Raw genomic sequence first — 26,214 nt, forward strand, 5'->3', positions numbered from 1 at the left:
GCTGTGTTAGATACTATGTGGGCTGTTATGTACTGCGTGGGCCGTTATGTACTGTGTGGGCCGTGCTATATATTACGTGGCCAGTGTTATATACTGCATTGGCTGTGTTATATATTACGGGGCCAGTGTTGTATACTGCGTGGGCTGTGTTATATACCACGTGGCTGCTATATACTACCTGGCCAGTGTTAGATACTATGTGGGCTGTGCTATATATTAAGTGGGGTGTTATATACTGCGTGGACTGTTATATATTACGTGGCCAGTGTTATATACAGCGTGGCCTGTGTTATATACTACGTCGCCTGTGTTATATACTGCGTGGCTGCTATATACTGCGTGGGCTGTGTTATATACTGTTTGGGCTGTGTTATATACTGCGTGGCCACTGTTATATATTGCGTGGCCTTTATTTACGCATCGGGTATTCTGCAATATGTATGTATATAGCAGTCACATAGTATAGCACAGGCCATGTTGTATTTGTCTGCTATATACTACATGGCTCCGATATACTACGTGGCCTTTGCTATATACTATGTGGCTGCTATATACATACATATTCTAGAATACCCAATGCGTTAGAATCGGGCCACCATCTAGTGTGTGTATATGTATGCTAGCTATTGAACCCGTTCTACGCCCGGGTGGTGAGCATTTATATTGGTATATGGTCTCCATCCTGGTATGTGCTGCTCCATCCTGCGTCCCCATTCTGTCATGAGCTGCTCCATCCTGTGCCCCCATCCTGTCATGTGCTGCGCCCCCATTCTGACACGTGCTGCTCCCATCCTGCGCCTCCATTCTGACATGTGCTGCACCCATCCTGCGCCTCCATTCTGACATGTGCTGCACCCATCCTGCACCTCCATTCTGACATGTGCTGCACCCATCCTGCGCCTCCATTCTGACATGTGCTGCACCCATCCTGCACCTCCATTCTCACATGTGCTGCCCCCATCCTGTCATGTGCTGCTTCCATCCTGCACCCCCGTTCTGTCATGTGCTGCTGCCATCCTGCGCCACCATTCTGTAATTTGCTGCTCCCATCCATATGCCCCATACGCTGCTCCATTAAAGTTGATAGCCCCCATAAGATGCTCCATAGTATATGCCCCGTACACTGCTCCATAAAGGTTGATGGCCCCATAAGATGCTCCATAGTATATGCCTCATATGCTGCTCCATTATGGTTGATGGCCCCCATAAGTTGCTCCATAGTATATGCCTCATATGCTGCTCCATTATGGTTGATGGCCCCCATAAGATGCTCCATAGTATATGCCTCATATGCTGCTCCATTATGGTTGATGGCCCCCATAAGATGCTCCATAGTGTATGCCCGTATGCTTCTCCATAAAGGTTTATGGCCCCCATAAGATGCTCCATGATATATGCCCCGTACACGGCTCCATAAATGTTGATGGCCCCATAAGATGCTCCATTGTATTATATGCCCCGTATGCTGCTGCGATATATAAAAAAAAAACATACTCGCCTATCGTCGCTGGGCGCCAAGTGCTGGGGGGCCTGCCGGAGTCGCCGCTAGCTCAGGCCCCCGACACTTGCTATATTCACCTGTCCCGTTCCAGCGCTGCGTGCCGCTCCGTGTTCCGGGTCCTCTGGCTGTGACTGTTCAGTCAGAGGGCGGCGCGCATTAAGCGCGTCATCGCGCCCTTTGAACTGTGAACGTCACAGGCAGAGGACCCGGAAGAGAGCGGCACGCAACCCTGGAACAGGACAGGTGAATATAGCTTATACTCACCCTCCTGGCACGTCCCTGCCTCTCCGTTGGAGATCGCGGTGTGCGTTCAGTGCTTACGCATACCGCGATCTCCTGGGAGCTTCTCTGTGGGTTCCAGACTGCAGCACAATGCTCACCAGTAGTGGGTGCCTAGCCCCCTGGATAAAATGGTCCCAACATTTATCCAACATGTATACCAAATAACAAAAAGAAGGCAGCACTCCAAAAATTTCAGGTGAAAAAAAGGTGAAATTTAAATCGACCCACATCACTGCGCGACGTTTCGGCTCACTGAGCCTTTTTCAAGCAGTGGGTGTTAACGAGTTGTGCTTTTATAGAGACAATTTGAATTAATTTGCATATTACAATTGCCATTAATGAATAAATAAACAAATAGTTGTACAATTTTCTATAACGTGCATATTATATAACCTTAATACAATCTCTGTGCTTATTAAAGTGCTACGTGCGATATTGCTTATAAAATCTCATACTTTCCCACTTTCTCCTTCATTCCACAAACTATCCTTAGTGTATATTATATTTGTAATAATCATATCTTGTAACTCTTATATTCTACAGCTTAAATATAATTAGCAATATCTATTGAGTTAAATTTAAAAAGATGTCCCTACGAGCGCTGCTATATGATCGTAACAGCAGCTCATATAGCGGTATAATATATTGCTTTGCCACATTAAAGATGGCGCTGCGGCACTGACATAATGGTAGTGCGCATGCGCCATTAAAATGAAAGCTTATTGGTTCTTCCATTGGCCGACACTCTGTGACAGAGTAATTGAGTTTCCAGACATGCGCAATAGAACTAGACGAACGCCGACAGCGGCGAAAATAGCGTCCTCCATGTGGAGTCACCGGATTGCGGCAGGGTGAGAGTTACAAGATATGATTATTACAAATATAATATACACTAACAGGATAGTTTGTGGAATGAAGGAGAAAGTGGGAAAGTATGAGATTTTATAAGCAATATCGCACGTAGCACTTTAATAAGCACAGAGATTGTATTAAGGTTATATAATATGCACGTTATAGAAAATTGTACAACTATTTGTTTATTTATTCATTAATGGCAATTGTAATATGCAAATTAATTCAAATTGTCTCTATAAAAGCACAACTGTTGTTAACACCCACTGCTTGAAAAAGGCTCAGTGAGCCGAAACGTCGCGCAGTGATGTGGGTCGATTAAAACTTCACCTTTTTTTCACCTGAAATTTTTGGAGTGCTGCCTTCTTTTTGATATTTTTTATGATCAGTTGTTAACTTTGATATTTTCTCTTTCAGACCAGGGAAATGGACCACAGAGACCACCATTTCAAGGAAACCAACTACGGTTTCACAGTATGTTACTTCTATATTTCCATTAAATAGTGCAGTGATGTGATGAGACTGACTACCTAAAGATCACCTATATTTGGTTTAGTAGGGGTGTATAAAGAACCCGTTGCCACATTTGTATGTGTGAAGACATTCTAAGCAAAAACATCTGATTTGCTCTAGTTAAATCCTGTGTTCTATGGTGACATGTTTATTCCCTTCACCTCATTTACTTAGACATGTTTTTGGTGGAGTTGGGTATATGGCTATTAGCTGAATGAGCCTGGAGTGATTGCTTCTGTTTAGACTACATAACGCACATATTCTTCCACTAGTAAACTAGGCAACCTTTTAATTTTTGATTTTTAAAGGGGCTTTCCAAGAGTGAGAAAAAATTGAGTCTTTGATATTTAAACTGCTACCTATATCCTACTCACTTATCATAACAGGATGCTGGCTGAATACCTACAGCTCCTGAGACCTTTGACTCAACTGATGAGCTGTATCACACCTACCGCTTAAGCGGCCGAGTGATTAGCTGCGATATGTGAAGATGTATGTTTTAACTCTGCAAGGAGACTTGCTACACCGACTAGAAAACAAGCATTGAGGAGGAAGAAGCGGGAGATAACACTTTGTACTCAGCAAGTAAGAGATATATTTCATCACATATGACAGCCATGTTCCAGGCCAACTGAAGTATGTGTGATGCAGCTCTTGTCCGTTGAGGTGCAGTTCTGGGAATATGTACATCTTTGGTCTGTAGCCTGCACAGACTCGTGACTAGGATGGTCTGCAGTTTGAATTTTGTCAGGGACACCATTCCTTTGGATTCTCGGAAAGCCCCTGAAAAAGGAAAAGTTGTGGCAACATGAAAATTACAGGATCAATAGACCTAATAATATCCAAATGATGAACAACATATTATTCAATATTGTCTATGAATCATGTGTAGAAATAATCGTACTCCACAGATTGCCATTGGCAAATAAAGATCCCCTAGCTAAGGATCCTAATTAAAACATAACTTTTAATAGCAGAAGGACCCTACATGAATAAAAACACATATTGCCATGATTGGGAGGGAATAGGTATATCCTCTTTTCTCTGTCGCTTCATTGGGGGACACCTTAAACCATGGGTATATGCTGCTGACACTATGCACAAAAAAAAAGCTCTTCCCCAGTAGTGTGCACCCCACCAACTGGCATAAACTAAACAGTAGAACTTGGTGCCAGTAGGAGGCGAATATGGGTCTTTCATTAGATCCATATCTCCCTCGTTTTTCAACACTTTTCAGTAATGATTTTCCCTTTTTTTTTTTTTTTTTTTTTTTTAATAGAAGGTTTCCTCTTCTAACCTTGGACGGAAACAGTGTGAACAGTCACTGTGGTATCACACGTAGAGATTGAGTAGGGAGTTGACTGACACCCCATATCCTCATCTGTCTATCCGGCAGAGCCCTAACACACGAGATGTGTTCAGGTGATCTGGAGGATGGTCCTGGCTCTTCTCTCCTACCAACACGCCTATCAGAGCCAGACAGTATCAGGAGGTACATAGGTCCCGCTCTCCGGTGAGGTTCGGACGTCTGATTAGTAGTCTGAGTCCTCTTCAGGAATGAAGAGGTACTTTTTTTTCCCACAGGAACCTCTCTTTCTGTTCCCCTATGCAAGACGCATCCTGCAGGAGCTCTTTATTAATCTGTATTAATTTTTTAATGTTCCTGCTATATTCTAGGAGTTCAGAGGGGGGGTCTGTGTGTGTGTCGGTCTTTGGGCATAAGGCCATTCCTGCACCTTCTAGACTTCCGTTCCTCTCCTTCTCCCTTCGCCGGCTTCCTTTCTTACTCTAGGCCCCACCTTCTTTGAGGCTTAGCTGCAGCATTTGTCCTCACTCTTTTCTTCCTTATCATGCGGGCTTTTCTCTTGCCCGGTACAGACCTGCCCCCCTTCCTCAAGTGGCACGGGAAACTGCGCCTCCCCTCAGAGGCCACCATTTTACGGCATCTGGACACTGGAGCATCACTTAAGGCAGCTTCCTAATAGCCTCTCCAGCCAGCCTTCCTGCGCCCTCATCCCCGCAGGACCTCAGCTCTCCTGTTGATAAGCTCCACTCCAGAGACTGACACTCTCCTCTGCAATTTTTTTTTCTGTCTTCTAAACTCTGGCATTAGTGAGTCTACTTCACTTCTGTCATGCCTAATTGTAAAGGAGAGCGTTCCCGCCCTCCGACTTCTGCTACTCTTGTCAGTCGTTCTGTTTGTTGTTTTTGTAAGTGCAGACTCCTTCAGGTCAGTCTTTTCTCCTCTCCCAGGATTGCAACAATCCTTCCTTCTCTTAATCTGTTGCCGATCTTACCAGTGTGTCTCAGACCCTACTATCCGTTTTGAACAAGTTGCCTGTTCTCATCCGCTGCCAGCGTAACCCATGACCTACCCTTGCCTCCTTATACTGGTACCAGTAGTGGCTCTAAGCAGGCTAGGCAGAAGAGTCCCTCCAGATCTTCCTCACTCTCTCTCCATCTCCCCCTGGCCTGTCTGGTGGGTGGCTTCCCCAGGCGTGCCAATGGAGACTAATTCGAACTTGGGTTCCAAAGTTGACTTGGACCCCGTACAGGCCTCTAACATGAGTGACATGGTTGAGTCTCATTTTGGCGGTCAACAAGACCCTTAATGCCAAGGATGCCCCTACAGAACCCTGTTAACAAGCAGTTTCGTTCAGGCGGACAAAGCTAACTCCTAGAGTTTTTGCTCCCCACCCCTCTCTCCTACGGAATTCGAGGAGGTCCTCACCAGAGAAAGGGAAAACCCGACCACATATTTCCAGAGAGGGGAGCAGATTTGTATCTTGTGTCCTTTCGCCTCAGATCTTACTGAAATTGGACTGTTCCTCTGGCTGTAGACTCTCTAGTTTCCAGACTATCTACTAATGCTGCCACCCCCATCTCTCTTCCACGGATGGAGCTTCACTGAACAACCCCAACAACACACTCGAGAAGTAGTTTCCCACCTCAGCCTTTGAAGTGGCAGGTTCCACCTTATGCCCTTCATTTGCCACCATGTGGGTGTCAAAGTCTATAACTGCATGGGCTAAGCAACTCCATCAAGGCATCCTTGCATGAGCTGCTCCTGATGAGTTAGCTGACTTGGCGAACCAGATCTCCCAAGCAGCAAAGTATATAGTGGGCGAGAGTGTGATGTTATGTTCATTTTATTTTATTGAATGGATAAAGGTAAATGTTTGAATCATTCTGAAATTATACTATGATGTTCTATGCTTGTAACTTTTATCCTGTGGAATCTTTCAATAAAGTTAGAGTTAAAAAAAAAAAAAAAAGTATGTAGTGGCCGCATCTTTGGATGCCGTCTCCTGTGCAGCTCAAGCGTCCAGTAATATAGTGGCCATCCACAGAACCATCTGGGTAAAGGCGTGGCAGGTGGACTTGTCTTCTAAGAAGTCTCTGACCAGTTTGCCCTCCCAGGGATCTTACCTGTTTGGTACCAATCTGGACCACATTATAATGGAGGCCACTGCAGGAAAAAAGTTCTTCTTTCTCAGGCTAAACCATGGCGCCCTCCCCCCAAGCGAAAATGTTGTCCTTTTCACCTCTTCTCTTCTGCGGAAGATTATTTTCTCCAAGAATGGCCGCAGGAACGACCGGAAAGGCGAAAGGACTTCTTCAAACCGACACCCTCCTGGCGTCCCCACAATGTGCAAGACAGATCCTCCAGGAGCAGGCCTTGCCAGTTCTCCTCCGCTTGTTGCTTCTCTGCCACCGAGGAAATCCCCTGGTGTGAGCAGTCATCTGCTTTTCTTCAGGGAAGCTTAGCTTGCCTCTGTCAAGGATGCCTGGCTCAAGGAGGTAGTATCTTCACGGGCACAAGAGTTTTTTTTTCCGACCCCTTCCACCCAAGGGACCCCTCTCTTGTCCCGTGCTTTTTCGCATCCATTTCTCCTCCAAATGGGTGTCGTCTGTCCTGTCCCACCTCAGGAACATTTTACAGGTTTCTATTCAAACCTTTTTGTAGTACCAAAGAAGGATGGGTTCGTTCGACCCATCCTTAATCTCAAGTTACTGGACAAGAGGGTTCATCTTCGTCATTTCAGAATGGAATCCCTTAGCTCGTTAATTGCTTCCATGGAATTACAAGAGATCCTGTGCTCGGTGGATATCCATGATGCTTCTCACAATGTCGCTATTTATCCTGGTCATCAGATTTCTGCTTTATGCGGTTCAACAGTATCGACCAGTTCGTCGCTCTGCCATTTGGCCTGGCAACCACACGCAGGGTCTTTACAAAGATAGTCAGCGGTGATGGCCATCCTATGTAGCAGGGGTCTAGTGTCTTGCGTTACCTCTCCCATATCCTTGTCAAGGCTCTGTCCTTCTCCTTAGCCCAGGAAATCCTGTCCATTACTCTCGACACCCTGTCTCTGCTCGGCTGGATAGTCAACAGGTCAAAATCTTGTCTAGTTCTGACCCAGTGTCTGAATTTCCAGGGCATGCTTTTGAATAACTTTCATGCAAGGGTCTTTCTCCCCAAGGAAAAGAGAGCAGCCCTCCAATGGAGGGGTTGTTCTCTTAAGACCTCTTGACCTCTGTTCCTTTACTCGACCATGGCGGTTCTTGGCAGGATGGTGGAGGCGATACCCTTCGCTTAGTTCCGCACCAGGCTTCAGCAGACCATCCTTTCCCAATAAAATGGGTCTGTTCTGTCCCTGGATCGTCCAGTCTGGATCTTGTCATGAATCTGGGCGTCTCTAAACGGGTGGCTGTCCTCTCATTTGTCAGGGTCAATCCTTCCTCCCCATCCACTGGCAAGTGGTTAAAACGGATGCCAGTCTCCTTGGTTGGGGAGTGGTCTTTCGCAACTTAACGGTCCAGGGCAGTTTGTCTCCAGAAGAGACTTTCGCTCTGATCGAGAATATTGATTAAAACCATTCTTCTGTCCCTTATCCACAGGCAGGATCTTCTCAGGAATTACCAGATAGCGTCCAGACAGACAACGCCACGGCAGTGGCATATGTCAACTGCCAGGGAGGAACTTTGGCCTTGACTGAAGTCTTCCAAGATTTTCCTTTTGGCAGAGAACAGGGTTACGACCATATCGGCAGTTTACATTCCCGTCGTAGACAAGTAGGCCACCGACTTTCTCAGTCGCAAGGACCAAGCGGCGAGAGAATGGTCTCATCAGGACATCTTCATCAGATTTGTCTGTGGTTGGGTGCTCCGTACATGGATCTCATGACATCCCGGATGAACAGATAGATCTCATAGTTCATGTCCAGGTCCACCGATCCTCTCACGATGGGTGCCGACGCTCTGGTGATACCCTGGTTCTAGTACGTTCTTATGTGTTTCCACCCCTTTACCTTCTTCCCAGGCTGTTGAAGACCATGAACGCAGGAGTGCCAGTCATCCTAATGGCACTAGATTGGCCCAATAGGGCCTGGTATGCAGAGATTGTCAATTTACTTGTAGAGACGCCCCTAGGAGACTTCTGGACAGACCATATCTGCTTTCCCAGGTCCCATCTTCCAACGGAATTCTCGGTTGCTCGATTTGACGACGTGGTTGTTGAAACTGCGGTTCTAAGAGCATCCAGGTTGTCAGAGCTAGAGATTCAGATGATCCAGGCTGGGAAGCCACCGTCATCTCAGGTCTACTATTGGACATGGAAAGAATTCTTCCATGTGAGAGCAATCACAGCTCGCCTTTGGTTTTCCATCTCCTTCTATTCTGACGTTCCTTCAGGCAGGGCTCGATGCAAGTCTGGCTCTCAGCTTGCTGAGGGACCAAGTCTCTGTTATCTATAATTTTTTGGTTATGGAATATTTATACATTATAGCCTCAACTTCCTGATGAAGCCAGTCTAAATGGTTAAACTTGTTGAGGAGGCTTAGGAGTTTCTGTGAATATAATTTCATTACAATAAGTAGTATATTAATATCCTGGGGCATATACTGACTAAATAGGTTTTAAAAGTTTTCTTTCCTTTAAATAATCTGATTAAAGGGAACCTGTCATCCCCAAAATCGAAAATGAGGTAAGCCCACCGGTATCAGGGGCTTATCTACAGCATTCTGTAATGCTGTAGATGAGCCCCCCGATGTATCCTGAAAGATGAGAAGAGGTTAAATTATACTCGCCCAAGGGCGGTCCCGGTCCGATGGGCGTCGCGGTCCGGGGCCTCCCATCTTCTTACCATGACGTCCTCTTCTGGTCTTCATGCTGTGGCTCCAGCGCAGGCGTACTTTGTCTGCCCTGTTGAGGGCAGAGCAAAGTACTGCAGTTTGCAGGCGCCGGACCTCTCTGACCTTTCTCGGCGCCTGCGCACTGCAGTACTTTGCTCTGTCCTCAGCAGGGCAGACAAAGTACTCCTGCACTGGAGCCGCAGCGTGAAGACAAGAAGAGGACATCATCGTAAGAAGATGGGAGGCCCCCCGACTGGATTGGACCACCCCTGGGTGAGTATAATCTAACCTCTTTTTCTTATCTTTCAGGATACATCGGGGGCTTATCTACAGCATTACAGAATGCTGTGGATAAGCCCCTGATGCCGGTGGACTTGCCTCATCTTCAATTTTGGGGGCGACAGGTTCCCTTTAAAAGTACATTTTTATGGTATTTAGATAGGGTTTATTTGCCTTTGGCAATTTATGATTAATTGTATGATTTACCTTTCGCTGACTATCTGAACAGCATCCGTTGGTAATAAGTTGGTGGGGTGTACACTGTGGGGAGGACCTAAGTTTTTGTACTTAGTGGCAGCAGCATATACCCATGGTTTCCTGTGTCTCCCAAAGAAGGCTCCGAGAACAGATTTTATAGTGAGTAACCGAAAGTCCTGTTATTTTAGACAGGTAAAGGTACGAAGTGCTTTTTGCTGCTATTTAGTTTTTATGTAGTCGTCACTGTAGATCTATTGCAGAGACCCTTACCTCTTACTTTATTCCCTATCATGCATATGCTATATAAAAGTTACGGTAGTCAGCTACTAGCCTTCCCAGCACGTTTCACCACACAGGCATCATCATGGGAAAGAGGCTATATATTAATGATATGAATTAAGTTATATTTTAATTAGGGTCTTTAGTTAGGGGATCTCTATTTGCCTATGGCAATCTGTTGATATATTAATATATATGTACACTGACTGCTAAGCCGTATTAATTTGTGCTGAAATACACGTACTTGCACAACATGTCATGGTATCAATGAGGTTATTAATGCTTTCTTGAGGAATGTTATGCCACCACTCTGAATGCGTTTGGGCATTGATGGGAGACGTGTGGAGATGCTGCAGACCACAGGAGTATGTTATGTTTTTTTTGGCCATGTAGGCTGATCACAGTAGCACAAGAACATGCAGCATTGTCACGTTGAAAAATGGTTCCTGAGATACTACAGAGAAATGGACGTAACTAGTCTAATTGTGCTTCCATGGTCCAGAACATATCCGGACTTCTCATCAAGCACATCTGGGACGTTATTACTCGGCAATTGCCAAGGGAGCTGCCAGCAGCAGATCTTGATGATTTTCTTGCTTCATTTAATTCATCGTGGCAGAACATTCCTTGGACAACTATTAATAACCTCATTGATATCATGCCATGACATGTAAGGGCTTGTATTTCTGTGCGTGGAGCTTACACTCGCTACTGAATGAATTGAGAGGTTTTGAAAATATTTCCATTTTTCATAATTTGCATTTCATTAACACATCTATCCATCCTGTGATTTACTTAAATGTACAACTTTTCCTTCTTGTTGTTGCAATTTCAATGTTGAGAGGTATATTTCTGCTACGCCTCATTGGGGGACACAGGACCATGGGTGTTTTGCTGTTGCCACTAGGAGGACACTAAGTAATACAGAAAGAATAGCTCCTCCCCTGCAGTATACACCCTCCTGCTGGCTCAAAGTGAACCAGTTCTTGCTTAGTGTCTGTAGGAGGCACTTGGGTCTGCTTTCAGACCCCACCGTTTTTATTTTTATTCTATTTTTCCCTTAACAAAGCGAATGGGGGCGACAGACCCTTTCTAAGTTCCGATCTCCCCCAAACCATCAACAGGCAAGAACGCGGAGCGTCCCTCCCGTACCCTTTCCTGCACCGTTGGATGCCAGCCCTGAGCTCACTTTACCGGCGACGGTTCCTTCGTGTTCCGATCTCCCCCCTCCACAGCAGGCGACCACATGGAGTAGCCCTTCATTTACCTCTCCTGGAGCCAGGTGCATAGCCGGACATGATGTTTATCGTGTCAGTGCAGCCCCCCACTGCATCACCACTGTTATAGCGGATGATGGAAGGTGGCAGAAGCTCTTCACCCCCTCCCTGACTACGGCGACGGTGGATTGAGCACCGGCCCACCGCATCTACCGTGAGTACACCTGCGGGGCCGAGGCGCTGGGGGGTCCTGGTCCCTGGGATAAGAGAGGTCCGCAGATACCTTAAAGCCCGGGTCCGTGGGTATAGCGATAGTGGTGCTACAGGCCGCAACCGCAAGCTTAAAATTTAGCCCCCGGCTTTTCCCTCTTCCAGGCCGGTACATTGGCTCCGCCCACCGGCAGTTACCGCCGCCCACTCTCTGGTGCTTCTCGTTCTGCGAGAAGCGCCTTCTCTTCCTGATCTCGGTGGACATTGCAGACCTCCCCCGGGGACTCGACACAGGACCTGGGTAAGCTGCAGAAACATAGCTTAACCCTTCCCCTGCTAGTAAGCGCTCTCCTCAAGGCTACATGGTCTTAATCAATGCCTAACAAAAAGTTTGGGAAAACCCACACTGTGTTTGTTGCTGCTTGTACCTCTTGTAAGGTATCTCTACCCTGGGGTCACAATACTGCATTATGCTTGGCTTGTGAACAGGTGACTGCTCAGGAACCACCTGTTACTGATACCGAACCAAGTGAGCCTAGTCCCCTTGAGTGGGTTACCTCCCTTACCCGGTCTATGGCATCCCTGGCCAAAGCGTTAGACTCGTTCCGAGACCCTTCCGCTAACCAGGGCACTCTTACGGACAACTCTTCCGATGATCAGAACCCCTTGTACACTAGGGTTCGTACCTTACCAAGGAGCTCTCGCTCTTCCAGGAAAAGGACTCCTGCCTTTGTCCCCAGTCCGTCACCGGGAATCGGGTTCTGAGAGTTCCATTTCTCGTTCCCCATCCCTTGGGGCTAGTAGAGAATCTGTCTGAGGACGATCCTGACACGTTCCTAGATCAGGAATTTCAACATGATCAGGAGACTCTCGACTCTCTCATTGAGTTAGTAAACAAGGCCCTGAAGCTAGATGAGGAACCTTTATCTAAAACGGATCATGCTGTGTCCTTTAAGAGGACCAAGCGGGCTCACAGAGTGTTCGCCAATCATCCCGAATTTAAGGAAATCGTTGAATCTCATTGGATCCGTCCAGATAAACGCTTCACAGGGCAAAAGGCCATGGAGTCAAATATCCCTTTTCTCCTGATCTAAGAAAAGATTGGTCACAGTCTCCTCCGGTAGATGCTCCAGTATCGCGCCTAGCTACTAACTCTATTTTATCCTCTTCAGAGGGCGCCTCGATTTAAAAACCCCACCGATCATCAGATCGACAATATGGCTCGTTCAGCTTTTGAAGCCTCAGCAGCCGCACTGTTTCCATCTTTTGCCGCTACGTGGGTGGCTAAGGCTATGACCCATTGGGCTGAGGTCTTGCCTTCAGCTGTTCTGGATACCAATCTAGCCAGAGCTGGGGATTTTCTAGTGACCGGCGTCTCTGGATGCCGCTGACTGCGCTTCTCAAGCAGCATCAAACGCAATCACCATTCGGAGGTCCTTATGGCACAGGGACTGGCGTGCGGATTCTTCTTCCAAAAAGTCATTGACTTCTTTACCATATCAGAGCTGTCGCCTTTTTGGCGAAAAACTCGATCAATTAATTTCCGACGCCACTGGAGGGAAGAGTAAATTTCTCCCACAACAGAGACCCTTTTGGCCCTTTCGGAACCAGCAACAGCAGGCTCAGTCCCGATTATTTTTTTTTTTTTTTTTTTTTTTTCCCCCCGTTCCAACTCAAATTGGTCCTCTATTTCCACATCTTCCGGACCCGGCCGGGCACAGTGTAGGGATAGAGGTCTGCAGGCTTCTTACAAACTTTCCCCTTCATGGAGAGGCAGGCCTAGGCAGTCAGGATCAAGGGGGTCCAGACCGGGCAAATCTCCCACACAATGACTCCCTGTGGTATCCGGGGTACACCCTCAAAATAGGCGGCTGCCTGCTTTCCTTCAGCGACGCGTGGCTCTCCGTCGTTCACGACGAATGGGTCCGCGACCTAGTGTCCTCCGGATACAAGACAGAATTCTCCTCCCTTCCACCAAATCGTTTTTTCCGGTCTTCTCCTCCCAGTGCAAAGGCATCAGAGTTCTTTCAAGCCATAAGCTCTCTAAAAGAAGATGGGGTTATTATCCCGGTCCCTCAGAGCGAAAGGTTTCAAGGTTTTTATTCAAACCTGTTCATTGTTCCAAAGAAGGATGGTACAGTACGGCCCATACTGGACCTAAAACTGCTGAACAAGTTTGTCAGGGTACGATGGTTCCGAATGGAATCGCTTTGTTCTGTCATGACCTCCATGGAAAAAGGCGAGATCCTGGCGTCTACGGACATCCAGGATGCGTACCTCCACATTCCAATTTTCCCCTCTCACTAGAGGTTCCTTCGCTTCACAGTTCAGGAACAACACTTCCAATTTGTTGCTTTGCCCTTCGGCCTCGCCACCACTCCCAGGGTATTCACCAAGGTCATGGCGGCCGCCGTGGCCATCCTGCACACCGAAGGCGTGGTGGTGCTACTGTATCTAGACGATATCCTTGCAGGCGCGTATAGAGGGGCCTTTGATGAGGAGGCCGTGAACATCACAATGGATTTTTCTCCTTCGCCTCATTGGGGGACACAGGACTGTGGGTGTATGCTTCTGCCGCCAGGAGGCTGACACTAAGTAAACTTGAAAAAAAGTTAGCTCCTCCTCCATCGTATACACCCTGACACCGGCTACCAGAGACTCCAGTTTATGCTTAGTGTCTCAAGGAGGCACATCTCTGGGTCCTGGATCGTTGGACCCGATTTTTTCAACATCTTTGGATTGAAGGGGCGACGGACCTTTTTGAGGGTCCGATCTCCCCAAACCATCAACGGGCAAGTACGTGCGATGTTTCTCCACGTATCCTTCCCCGCTACGTGGGATTCTTCACCGGACTAGCCCTGACCACCCTGAGGTAGCTAGCCATAAGATGTCCGTGTGTTCCCCCCTGATTTCTACACCCCTGCGGTGTTAGCTGGGGTGGTGGACGGTCCCTCTCCTTATCCTGGGGATAATGGAGATAGGGTTCCTGCACCGTCATTGGTTCTACCCTTCGATAGTGCGGTATGACAAGGGGGGCTCTTGGCATTACCTGCGCTTCGGGAGTGCGGTGCCTTTTTTTCAGCGCTGCTGAGGCCGGCGTCTTGGTGTGGCGGCGCTGTGGCATGGTCCAGCGCTGCGGCGTTGGGACAGCAGCGCTGCGGCGTGATCCGGCGCTGCAGCGTTAGGACTGCTGCGCTGCAGCGTGATCCGGCGCTGTGGCGTTGGGTCTGCGGCGCTGCAGCATTGTCCGGCGCTGTGGCGTTATGTCGGCGACGCTGTGGCGCAGCTACGCTGCAGCATGGTCCGGCGGCGTGCGGCGTTAGGAGCGGCGCTGCGGGTATGATCAGCGTCGCTGTCCCCCCAGAGGCTTCGGCCCTGCCTGGCCGCTTCGGGCGTGGAGCAGCTTCCTGGAGCCGGGACTTCCGGCCATCGGACCGCGCTGTGAGGCTCCGCCCCCTCCGGCGCGTCACTTCCGGTTCCGGCTCTCCTCGCTCTAAGGGGGGAAAAATTGAGGCCCCGGCTTCGGGCCTGCTCCAGGCCGCAGCATCGTTTGGCGGTCCCTCCCCCCTAAGGCCTGCTGTGCATATAAGACAGCGCTTTTGGGCTCCGCATCGTGCTTTCAGGATCCATCACGGTACTCGTGGGGACACAGGACTGGGGTAAGTGCTTCTCCCTCCATCTGGCTGAAGCATTCCCTTTTTCCCAGTCTCTGGCCCTGGATATAGCATTACGGATCATTATGTCTAGAAGGGTTAAGACTCACACGGTTCTTTTTACCAGTTGTGTATCTTGTAGTGCCCTTTTTCCGCACGCCCAAAGTAATCGCCTCTGCGAGGCCTGTGACTCTGAACGCGTCCAGGAGCCCCCCCCCCCCTGCCAGTTCTCCAGTAGTCTCTCTGGCTCCGGTCCCTCAGGCAGATGCTGGGGTAGCTCCACCGGAATGGGTCACGTCCTTGTCACAATCCATGGCGTCCCTTACTGAAGCGATCAAATCTCTGCAGACCCCGGGACCGGTAATCAACCTGTCTCAGAGAGGGCCTCGGGGTCTCAGGAGTCTTCGGCCTGCAGGGGCCGCGCTTTCACTCGACAGACGCATGGAAAGCGGAATCACAAAGCGTTGCCCAGGCACTCAGGTGCTTCCGCATCCTGGAGTTCCGCATCCCGCTCTCCTTCCCCTGCAGAAAGCGGTGAAGTTGAGACTGACTACGAGTCAGAAGGGTCTCTTAATTTTGATAAACCTGGGTTTCAGGAGTCAGTAGACAGCCTAATTGAAGCTGTCAATCAGTCTTTGGGGATAGAAGACGAGATCACCTCTTCCTCTGATCATAAGGTCTCATTTAAGCGGACTAAACGGGCCCATAGGGTCTTTTCCTCTCACCCTGAGTTCGAGGACCTGATTCGACGCAATCGGGAGCACCCGGACAAACGTTTTTCAGGGCAAAGAGCTCTGAAGGCTAGGTATCCTTTTGCTTCGGAACTTTGTAGTGATTGAGCAGAAAATCCTTCTGTAGATCCTCCAGTGTCCCGTTTAGCCTCTAACACGTTGCTATCTCTCCCTAATGGCTCATCGATTAAGGATCCTACGGATCGTCTTATAGAGAGTTTGGCTCGTTCCGTCTTTGAGGCCTCAAGCTCAGCACTTTTTCCTTCCTTTGCAGCAACTTGGGTTGCCAGGGCCATGATATCTTGGTCAGATTCGTTATCTAAGGCTCTCCAAGAAGGTAATGTGTCAGCGGAATTGGCTGAAATGTCGTCTCAAGTAGCTATGGCTGGTAGCTATCTGATTAACGCATCTCTGGATGCGGCAGATTGTGCTTCTTCGGCTGCGTCTAATGCTATTGCCATCAGAAGGGCCCTTTGGTTAAGGTCCTGGCGGGCTGATTCTACCTCTAAAAAATCTTACATCCCTGCCGTTTCAGGGCGGTCGTTTGTTCGGAGAAAAGCTGGATCAGCTCATTTCCAACTCCACAGGAGGGAAAAGCATCCTCAGCAGAAGGCTAGACAGCCTTTTCGGCGCCAATTTCAGGCCCGTTTTAGAACCTTTTGCTATGTCAGATGGGCCCCAGCATCAGGCTCTCCTGCGCAGGGTCGGCCCAATCAGGACCGAGTCGGTCGGATCTCTTATACGGCCAGCCAAGGGGGAAGAATGCGTCCCCAGTCTTCTAGATCCAGAGGATCTAGGACTCAAAGATTTTCGGCCAAGTGACTGGAGGCCTCCTCCGGGTGTCTCCAAAAAAGTAGGCGGACATCTACTTTTATTTCGCCAGGTCTGGCTTCAGGTAATTCACGACCAGTGGGTGGCAGAGCTCGTATCTTCAGGTTACAAGATAGAGCTGGTCCGTCTTCCTCCTTCCCGGTTCTTCCCAGGTGCAAATCTCTCCGTCAAAGCTTGTTCAATTCCATAGAGTCTCTCCGTATCAGCGGTGTAATTTCTCCTGTTCCAAAGGAAGAAAGGTTTCAGGGCTTTTATTCCAATCTTTTTGTAGTGCCCAAAAAGGACGGAGCAGTGAGGCCTATCCTAGATCTCAAACTCTTAAACAGGTTTGTCCGCGTTCGACACTTTCGGATGGAGTCTCTGCGGTCGGTCATCGCCTCTCTGGAAAAGGGAGAATTTTTGGCCTCAATAGACATTCAGGATGCTTATCTTCATATTCCCATCTTTTCGCTCCATCAAAGATTTCTCCGGTTTGCCGTAAACAATCTACACTTCCAGTTCACGGCATTACCTTTCGGACTGGCCTCCGCTCCCAGGGTGTTCACAAAAGTCATGTCGACTGTAGTGTCCATTCTGCACTCCCGAGGTATAGTCGTCTTGCCATACCTAGACGATCTGCTGATCAAGGGACCGACATTTCAGTCTTGCAGGGAAAATGTCGGCATCACTCTGGACACCCTTTCCCGTCTAGGTTGGTTGGTAAATTTAAGGAAGTCATCCCTACAGCCGTCTCGGAAAATCTCTTTTTTAGGCATGATTTTCGACACCTCTCAAGCCCTATCAATCCTTCCCCAGGACAAGGTCCTAGCCCTTCGGCGGGAAGTGAGGAATCTTCTACAACCATACCCTCATACGATTCGGTCCGGGATGAGGGTGTTAGGAAAGATGGTTGCAACCATAGAGGCAGTTCCGTTTGCACAGCTTCATCTTCGACCCCCTCCAACGAGCAATCCTGTCAGTGTGGAACAGAAATCCTCTCTCTCTCAACCGCAGATTTCGGTTGTCTTTCCAGATCAAGCAGGCTCTCTCTTGGTGGCTAAACAGCCCATCTCTACTCAGGGGGAAGCCCTTTCCTCCAACCAATTGGCTAGTGGTCACAACAGATGCCAGTCTCCTGGGTTGGGGAGCAGTGTTCTTCTATCACACAGCTCAGGGACGCTGGTCTCCTCGGGAATCAGATCTCCCCATCAATATCTTAGAGATTCGAGCAGTTCGGCTAGCCTTGTTACGTTTTCACCATCTTCTGGCGGGTCGCCCTGTCCGAATTCAATCGGACAACGCCACAGCGGTAGCTTACATAAATCACCAGGGGGGCACCCGCAGCAAGGCAGCCATGCAGGAGGTAAAACAGATTCTACTCTGGGCAGAGAGAAATCACTCTGTGATCTCAACGGTCCACATTCCGGGCGAAGAAAACTGGGCGGCAGATTTCCTAAGCCGTCAGGGTCTAGCCTCCGGGGAATGGTCTCTCCATCCCGAGGTTTTTTTGCAGATATGCCATCTTTGGGGAACTCCAGACGTGGATCTAATGGCGTCCAAGGTGAATGCCAAGGTGCCCAGTTTTGTCTCTCGGTACCGAGAACCCCAGGCTATCGCCGTGGATGCGCTGGTACTGTCTTGGAACCAATTTCATCTCTCTTATCTGTTCCCTCCTCTGGGACTGCTCCCGAGGGTAATCAAGAAGATCAAATCGGAGAGAGTGCCGGCCATCCTGATCGCTCCGGATTGGCCACGACGGACCTGGTATGCAGACCTGGTACAACTTCTCGCCGGGGTTCCATGGCGGCTCCCCGATCGGCCGGATCTTCTATCTCAAGGGCCGACCTACCACCAGAACTCAGGGGTCCTACGTTTGACGGCCTGGCCATTGAATCTTGGGTTTTAACTCAGGCAGGGTTTTCTCAAAAAGTAGCTGATACCATGATCAGTGCACGTAAGCCCATCTCGGCCAGGATTTACTATCACACTTGGAAGGTTTTCCTTTCCTGGTGTAGAGTGCGCGGGCTGCCTCCTCTGCGTTTTTTCCATTCCTAACATTCTAGCCTTCCTTCAAGCAGGCCTTGATTCTGGGCTTGCTCCAAGTACCCTTAAAAGGCAGATTTCGGCTTTCTGTCCTTTTTCAGCGCAAGATTGCTACTAATCGTCAGGTCAGGATTTTTTTTCCAGGGAGTCGCTCATAAGGTCCCTCCTTATAAGACTCCTTTGGAAGCTTGGGACCTTAATCTGGTCTTAAGGGCTTTACAGAACGCTCCTTTTGAGCCACTGCAAGATGTTTCTTTGATGTTTCTTTCCTGGAAAGTTGTATTTTTAGTGGCTATAACATCCATTAGACGGGTATCGGAGCTGGCAGCTCTTTCTTGTCGTCCCCCTTTTCTGCAATTTCATCAGGACAAGGTAGTTCTCAGACCGGCACCGTCCTTTTTGCCAAAGGTTGTTTCATCTTTTCACATCAATGAAGATATTGTTCTGCCCTCTTTTTGTCCGGCACCTACGCGCCGTGTAGAAAAAGCTCTCCATACGTTGGTTCTGGTGAGGGCTCTGAGGAGGTATATTTCCCGTACGGCTCCTTTTCGCCAGACAGATGCTCTATTTGTCCTTCCGCAGGGTCGCAGGAGGGGATACGCTGCTTCAAAATCTACCCTGGCCAGGTGGATAAGGGCGACCATTCAGGAGGCTTATCGCACCATGGGCATGACGGTTCCGGCCGGAATCAAGGCTCATTCAACAAGAGCGGTGGGGGCTTCCTGGGCCGTTCGGCACCAGGCCTCAGCAGAACAGGTTTGCAAAGCTGCGACCTGGTCTAGTCTGCATACGTTTGTCAAACATTATAATGTCCACTCCCAGACCTCTGCAGATGCAAGTCTGGGTAGAAGGATTCTTCAAGCGGCAGTGGCGCATTTATAGACAACCATCATCTGGATGTTTTTGACTGGTGAGTTATTTTTCCCACCCAGGGACTGCTTTAGGACATCCCACAGTCCTGTGTCCCCCAATGAGGCGAAGGAGAAATAGGGATTTTTGTGTTACTCACCGTAAAATCCTTTTCTCCGAGACGCTCATTGGGGGACACAGCTCCCTCCCTGGTAGCCTTATGGCTGCTTTGGTTATATCTGATTACATTAGTCAGTAGGATCTTTTCTAGACATAAAGTTTCTGTATTTATGCTGTTACATTATTTTTTTGTGTTTTGTTCTCCTACTGCTTTTTGCACCAAACTAAAGTCTCTGGTAGCTGGTGTCAGGGTGTATACGATGGAGGAGGAGCTAACTTTTTTTCAAGTTTACTTAGTGTCATCCTCCTGGCGGCAGAAGCATACACCCACAGTCCTGTGTCCCCCAATGAGCGTCTCGGAGAAAAGGATTTTACGGTGCGTAACACAAAAATCCCTATTTTCTCGCCTGGGTTGGAAGATAAGCTTCAAAAAATCTTCCCCAGTACCGGCTCAGCGAATTTCCTTTCTAGGAATGATACTGGACTCGTCCCAGGGGGTTGGTGCTTCTTCCCCCGAAAAAGATCTCCGCCTTACAGCGGGAAGCTCAGAAGCTCTCTCAATTTCGCACTCACTCTCTGCGCTTCAGTATTACAGTCCTCGGCAGGATGGTAGCAGCTATGGAGGCGGTTCTATTTGCCCAATTACACCTCTGTCCCTTACAGCATGCCCTCCTGGCTGTTTGGGACATGAACCTGTCCTCCCTCGACTCTGTTCTTCCTTCCCCAGCAAGTCAGACAGTCTCTCAGGTGGTGGACATTGAAGTCCGCGCTGAATCAAGGGAAGTCTTTTCTTCCAGTACATTGGTTCTGACAACAGATGCCAGTCTTTTAGGCTGGGGAGCGGTGTTCCTACATCACACCGCTCAGGGCCGCTGGTCACTTCAGGAATCACACCTTCCGATCAATATCTTAGAAATTCGGGCAATCAGGTTAGCTCTTCTCCAGTTTCATCCCTTCCTGGCGGGTCGTCCCATCAGGATTCAGTCTGACAATGCCACTGCTGAGGCATATGTCAACCGACAGGGGGGAACCCGCAGCATGGCAGCCATGAGCAAGGTAGGCTACATTCTCCGTTGGGCCGAGGAAACCGCCTAATGATTTCTGCGGTTCACATCCCGGGAGTGCACAATTGGGAGGCAGATTTCCTCAGTTGTCAAAGCCTCGACTCCGGGGAGTGGTCTCCATCCGGAGATCTTCCACCAGATCTGCTGTCGTTGGGGAACTCCGGACGTGGATCTGATGGCCTCACGGCTAAATTCCAAAGTTCCCGACTTCATAACTCGGTCCCACGATCCAACAGCCATCGGGGCAGATGCACTCGTACTCCCGTGGCATCATTTTCGGCTTCCGTATATATTTCCCTCCTCCCCTTACTGCTGAGGGTCATCAAGAAGATCAGAGCAGAGGCAGTGCCAGTAATCCTGATTGCGCCAGATTGGCCACGCCAGGCATGGTATGTGGAACTAGTTCAACTAGTCACCGATGTTCCCTGGCGATTACCGAATCGCGCAGACCTGCTATCACAGGGCCCCATTTACCACCAGAACTCTGAGGCTCTCTGTTTGACGGCATGGCAATGAGTCCTGGTTCTAACCCAGGCAGGTTTCTCTCCGGAAGTCATCTCTACCATGATCTGCGCTAGAAAGCCTACGTCTATGCGTACTTATCATCGCACTTGGAAAACCTTCTTTTCCTGGTGCAACGACCGGGGACGTTCTCCTCTTGAATTTTCCATTCCTTCCATCCTCGAATTTTTACAAACCGGTTTGAACTTAGGTCTCACCCTTAGTTCTCTCAAGGGGCAGATTTCAGCCCTGTCCGTTCTTTTCCAATGCAGGATTGCCAACAGATTACAAGTGAAGACGTTCATTCAGGGAGTCTCTCATAAGGTGCCGCTCTATAAGATGCCGTTGGAACCATGGGACCGTAATCTGGTCCTCGGAGTCTTGCAAGAAGCTCCTTTCAAACCTCTACAGGAGGTTTCCCGGTCCTTTCTTTCATGGAAGGTTGCTTTCCTGGTTGCGGTCACATCCATTAGACGAGTCACAGAGCTGGTGGCTTTGTCTTGTAAAGTTCCGTTACTGAATTTTCATAAGGATAAGGTGGTTTTGAGCACATCCCCGTCCTTTTTGCCAAAAGTTCTCTCATCCTTCCATCTCAATCAGGAGATTATCTTACCGTCACTCTCTCAGGCCCCAGTACATCGCGTCGAGAAGGCCCTTCACACACTGGATTTAGTGAGAGCTCTCAAGAGGTACGTCTTGCAGACGGCATCCTTCCGTAGGTCAGATGCCCTGTTTGTGCTCCCGGAAGGGCCAAGGAAGGGGTTTCCTGCTTCCAAGGCGACAATAGCCAAATGGATTCATTCAGCTATTCAGGAGTCCTACAGAGTCAGAGGTCATCCTGTCCCAGCAGGGATTAAGGCTCATTCCACTCGGTCAGTGGGTGCGTCTTGGGCCATCCGGCACCAAGCTTCGGCAGCACAAGTTTGCAGAGCTGCAACCTGGTCCAGTCTACATACGTTTACAAAACATTACCATATTCATTCTCTGGCCTCGGCAGATACAACCGTCGGCAGACGAATTTTGCAGGCGGCTGTGCCGCATCTGTAACCTGTGGGTACAAGGAGCAATTACAGTTGATTGTTCCCCACCCAGGGACTGCTTTAGGACGTCCCATGGTCCTGTGTTCCCCAATGAAGCGTAGGAGAAACAGGGATTTTTGTGTACTCACCGTAAAATCCTTTTGTCCGAGCCAATCATTGGGGGACACAGCACCCACCCTGTTAGCCTAACTGCTTTGGTTTTCTGTGTTGGCTTGGTTTTGACATAGTTCATCCTGGTTAAATGTTAAGCTCCTACTGCTTTGTTACCGAACTGGTTCACTTAGAGCCAGCAGGAGGGTGTATACTGCAGGGGAGGAGCTATTCTTTCTGTATTACTTAGTGTCCTCCTAGTGGCAGCAGCATAACACCCATGGTCCTGTGTCCCCAATGATTGGCTCGGAGAAAAGGATTTTTTTTTGGTGAGTACACAAAAATCCCTGTTTTTCATGGTCTATGGTTACCTTTAATATTTTACTCTTCCAGACCAGGGCAAGGAAACCAACCACCGTTTCACAGTATGTTACTTGTAGATTTCCATTACTATAGAAGGAAAAGTTGCGGAATTCTAAAATCAGATAACAGGATCAGTAGACATGATGATATCCAAATTATAAACAAATATTTATTCAGTATTCTCTAGAAGCCATGAGCAGAAATACTTACATAACATGGCATGCTTTCAGGTAATTAATGGTTTCCTGGGGATTGTTATGCCACGCTGAATGTTCTTGGGCATACTAATCAATAATAATGTGCTTGATGGGAGACAAGTGTGGAGATGCCGCAGACCACAGGAGTATGTTTAGTTTTTTAGGCCATGTAGGCTGATCATTGTAGCACAAACAACATGCAGCATTGTCATGTTGAAAAATGGTTCCTGAGACACTACAGAGAAATGGCCGTAACTTTTTTGGTCTAACTGTGCTACGATGGTCTGCAACGTTTCCAGATTTGTCTCTCATCAAGCACATATGGGATGTTATTACTCGGAAATTGCCATGGGAGCTCCCAGCAGCAGAGCTTGATTTATTTTCTTACTCAAGTGTATTCAGCGTGGCAGAACATTCCTCAGACAATTATTAATAACCTTAGTGATATCTTGCCATGTGGCTCACGTTCAATACTGACTGTATCATTTGCATATAATTAACATGTCTATTCTTCGTGCTTTCCTTGTACAACTTTTTCTTTCTTGATGTTGCAAGTTCAATGTTGAGGGGTATATTTTTAAGGTCTATGGTTACCGTTAAGATTTTTCTCTTTCAGACCAGGGCAACGTACCCCAGAGACAACCCTTTCAAGGAAACCAACCCTTCCAAGGAAACCAACCACCATTTCACAGTATGTTACTTTTATAGGTCAGAGAAGGAAAAGTTGTGTAATTATGAACATCAGAGGATCAGTAGACCTGTAATGATATCCAATTGATTAAATAAATCTTTATTCAGTATTGTCCATAAGTGTTATGCTCAGAAATACAAATACTTGCACAACATGGCATGCCATGAATCAGGTTATTAATGGTTTCCCGAGGACTGTCACTCTAGATGCACTTAGGCATGCTAATCTGTGATGTGCTCTATGGGAGACAAGTGCCACAATGCTGCACGCTATGGTAATACGTTCAGGCCATGTAGGCTGCTCACATTAGCACAAGCAACATGCGACTCGCCATTCTCGTCTTGAATATTTTCTCTTGAGATACTATAGAGAAGTGGCCGTACCCTGTTTGGCCTAAACGTGCTACTATGGTCTGCAGTGTCTCTGGACTTGTCTTTTTGATAACTTGTGGGATAGCATTTTTTGGCAATGGCAAAGAGAGCTGTCAGCAGCGGATCTTGATGATTTGCTTGCTCAATTGCATTCTGCTTGGCAACATTCCTTGGACAATTATTGATGACCTCACTGATATCAATGAGGATATCATGTCATGCTACGTAAGTACATGTATTCCTGGACATGGAGCGCATACTCCATACTGAATCAAGATGTTTTGATAATGTTTCCATTTTCAACATTTGCATATCATTAAAGGGAGCCTGTCATCTCCCGGGACGTATCTGACCTATTAATGTGGGCATACAGGTAATAGAAATGTTACACTAGTCCTACCTGTATGCCTCATATTAGTGGTCTTGTTGTTTAGAAATGTTAGATTCTTTCTTTATGCTAATGATTTCTTCCAGGCTCTGGGGCGTGTGGTGCCTGGAGAGAATCCCTGCCTCCAGTCTTCATTGAAATGCTTACCCTCTTTTATCAGCGTCAGTTATGGCCCCGGAATCATGTGCCCTGCACTCCCTGAAATATACATACCTCATCCTCCCTTCTGTGGGCGCTACATTCAGGGATCTTCTACGCAGGCGTCGGCGAGTCACTGTGACCTCTGGTGTGCGTGCCGAAAATATGCTCCTCCCACTTCCTCCCTGCATAGTCATCGCTAGGAACCATGTGAACATGGCGATGACTATGCAGGGAGGAAGTGGGGAGAGCACCTTATCGGTACGCACATCGGAGGTCACTGGAGCGATAGTAGCCTGCGCAGAAGATGCCTGAATGCAGTGCCCACAAAAGGGAGGATGAGATGTGTATTTCTGCGGGAGGGAAGGACTTCACGGCCGTAACTGACGCTGTTGGGGGGGGAGGTAAGTATTACATTGAAGACCGAAGGCATTGATTTCTTCCAGGCACCGCATGCCCCGGAACCTGGAAGAAATCTAATATATAAAGCTAAATGTGTGTGTATGTATGTATGTCCGGGATTGGCATCTGCACCGTCGCAGCTACAGTCACAAAATTTTGCACAGTCACACACCTGGACCCCGAGAGCGTCATAGGGTATGTTGTGAGGCGAAATTTTAACCCCGCGCGTTCCAATTCACCAAACAATTTTGCCCCTATCTACATAATGGGGAAAAAGGAAAAGTGTTGGAGGCAAATTGACAGCTGCCAGATGTGAACAAGGGGGACTTAAAGAGTGGGAGCGATGGCGCCAAAGAGTATATACCGTACAGTTGCTAAGGTGGGGCCCCGACATGTGATACTCACCACACACGGGGATATGAACACACACACAAAATGCGCCACACACTACCACGTGCTTGAACACATATACCACCCTCAGCACACATTTCACCACACATACACCAACCTCGCCACATAAAAGTCGAAACACAAAAGTCGCCGCTCAAAACTTGCCAGGCGCAAAACTCGCCACATGCAAAACTAGGCTCACGCAAAACTCGCCACACGTGCAAAACTCACCTCATGGAAAACTCACCACAGGTGGAAAAATTGCACACGCGGAAAAATTGCCACATGCACAAAAGTTGCAACACATGCAAAAGTTGCCTCACGCAAAACTCGCCACACGTGCAAAACTCACCTCATGGAAAACTCACCACAGGTGGAAAAATTGCACATGCAGAAAAATTGCCACATGCACAAAAGTTGCAACACATGCAAAAGTTGCCTCACACAAAACTTGCACATACTCAAAACGCACCACACATAAAACTCGCCACGCGCAAAAGTCGCCATGTGCAAATCTTGCTGCACACAACTTGCTACACTAACCTGTCACATGCAACTCGACACACAAAAAGTTGCTACACGTATGTCGCCACACAACTCATCTCACAAAAGTCGCTACATGCATGTTGCCACATGCAACTCAACACACACAACTTGACATATGAAACTCACCCTAAAACACACACAAGTCTGGTATTATCCTTCAAAAAAAAAATCTGATTAATAAGCAGACAAACTACAAGACCAACAAATGTACCATATAGGAAATACGGCAGCTGTCAGTCACATGACCTGTCTATTATGTGTATGTGTGAGCTAATATATACTGCCAGGGGGGAGGGCTTCCTGTTGGCTGGGGATTTATCAGGCTGCCAATTTAGCTTACAAATACTGAGGTAAAAATACTG

General features: G+C 48.2%; 1 protein-coding gene across 7 annotated transcripts in view; it reads left to right on the forward strand.

The window, feature by feature from the left end:
- LOC138681513 (heterogeneous nuclear ribonucleoprotein L-like) overlaps positions 1 to 26,214 on the forward strand; it is a 193,298-nt gene that overhangs the window by 111,080 nt on the left and 56,004 nt on the right. For 4 of the 7 annotated variants that reach the window (XM_069769075.1, XM_069769076.1, XM_069769079.1 and 1 more), the window contains 2 exons: positions 3,053 to 3,109; positions 23,543 to 23,617. The exons of 2 other annotated variants lie outside the window; for them this stretch is intronic. In XM_069769075.1, the coding sequence (XP_069625176.1) occupies positions 3,053 to 3,109; positions 23,543 to 23,617 (132 nt within the window). The remainder of the gene's footprint in view (positions 1 to 3,052; positions 3,110 to 23,542; positions 23,618 to 26,214) is intronic. One more of the 7 variants, XM_069769077.1, reaches the window with a different exon arrangement.

The sequence above is a fragment of the Ranitomeya imitator genome, chromosome 5, assembly GCF_032444005.1.
Source record: "Ranitomeya imitator isolate aRanImi1 chromosome 5, aRanImi1.pri, whole genome shotgun sequence".
NCBI classification, from domain to species: Eukaryota; Metazoa; Chordata; class Amphibia; order Anura; family Dendrobatidae; genus Ranitomeya; species Ranitomeya imitator.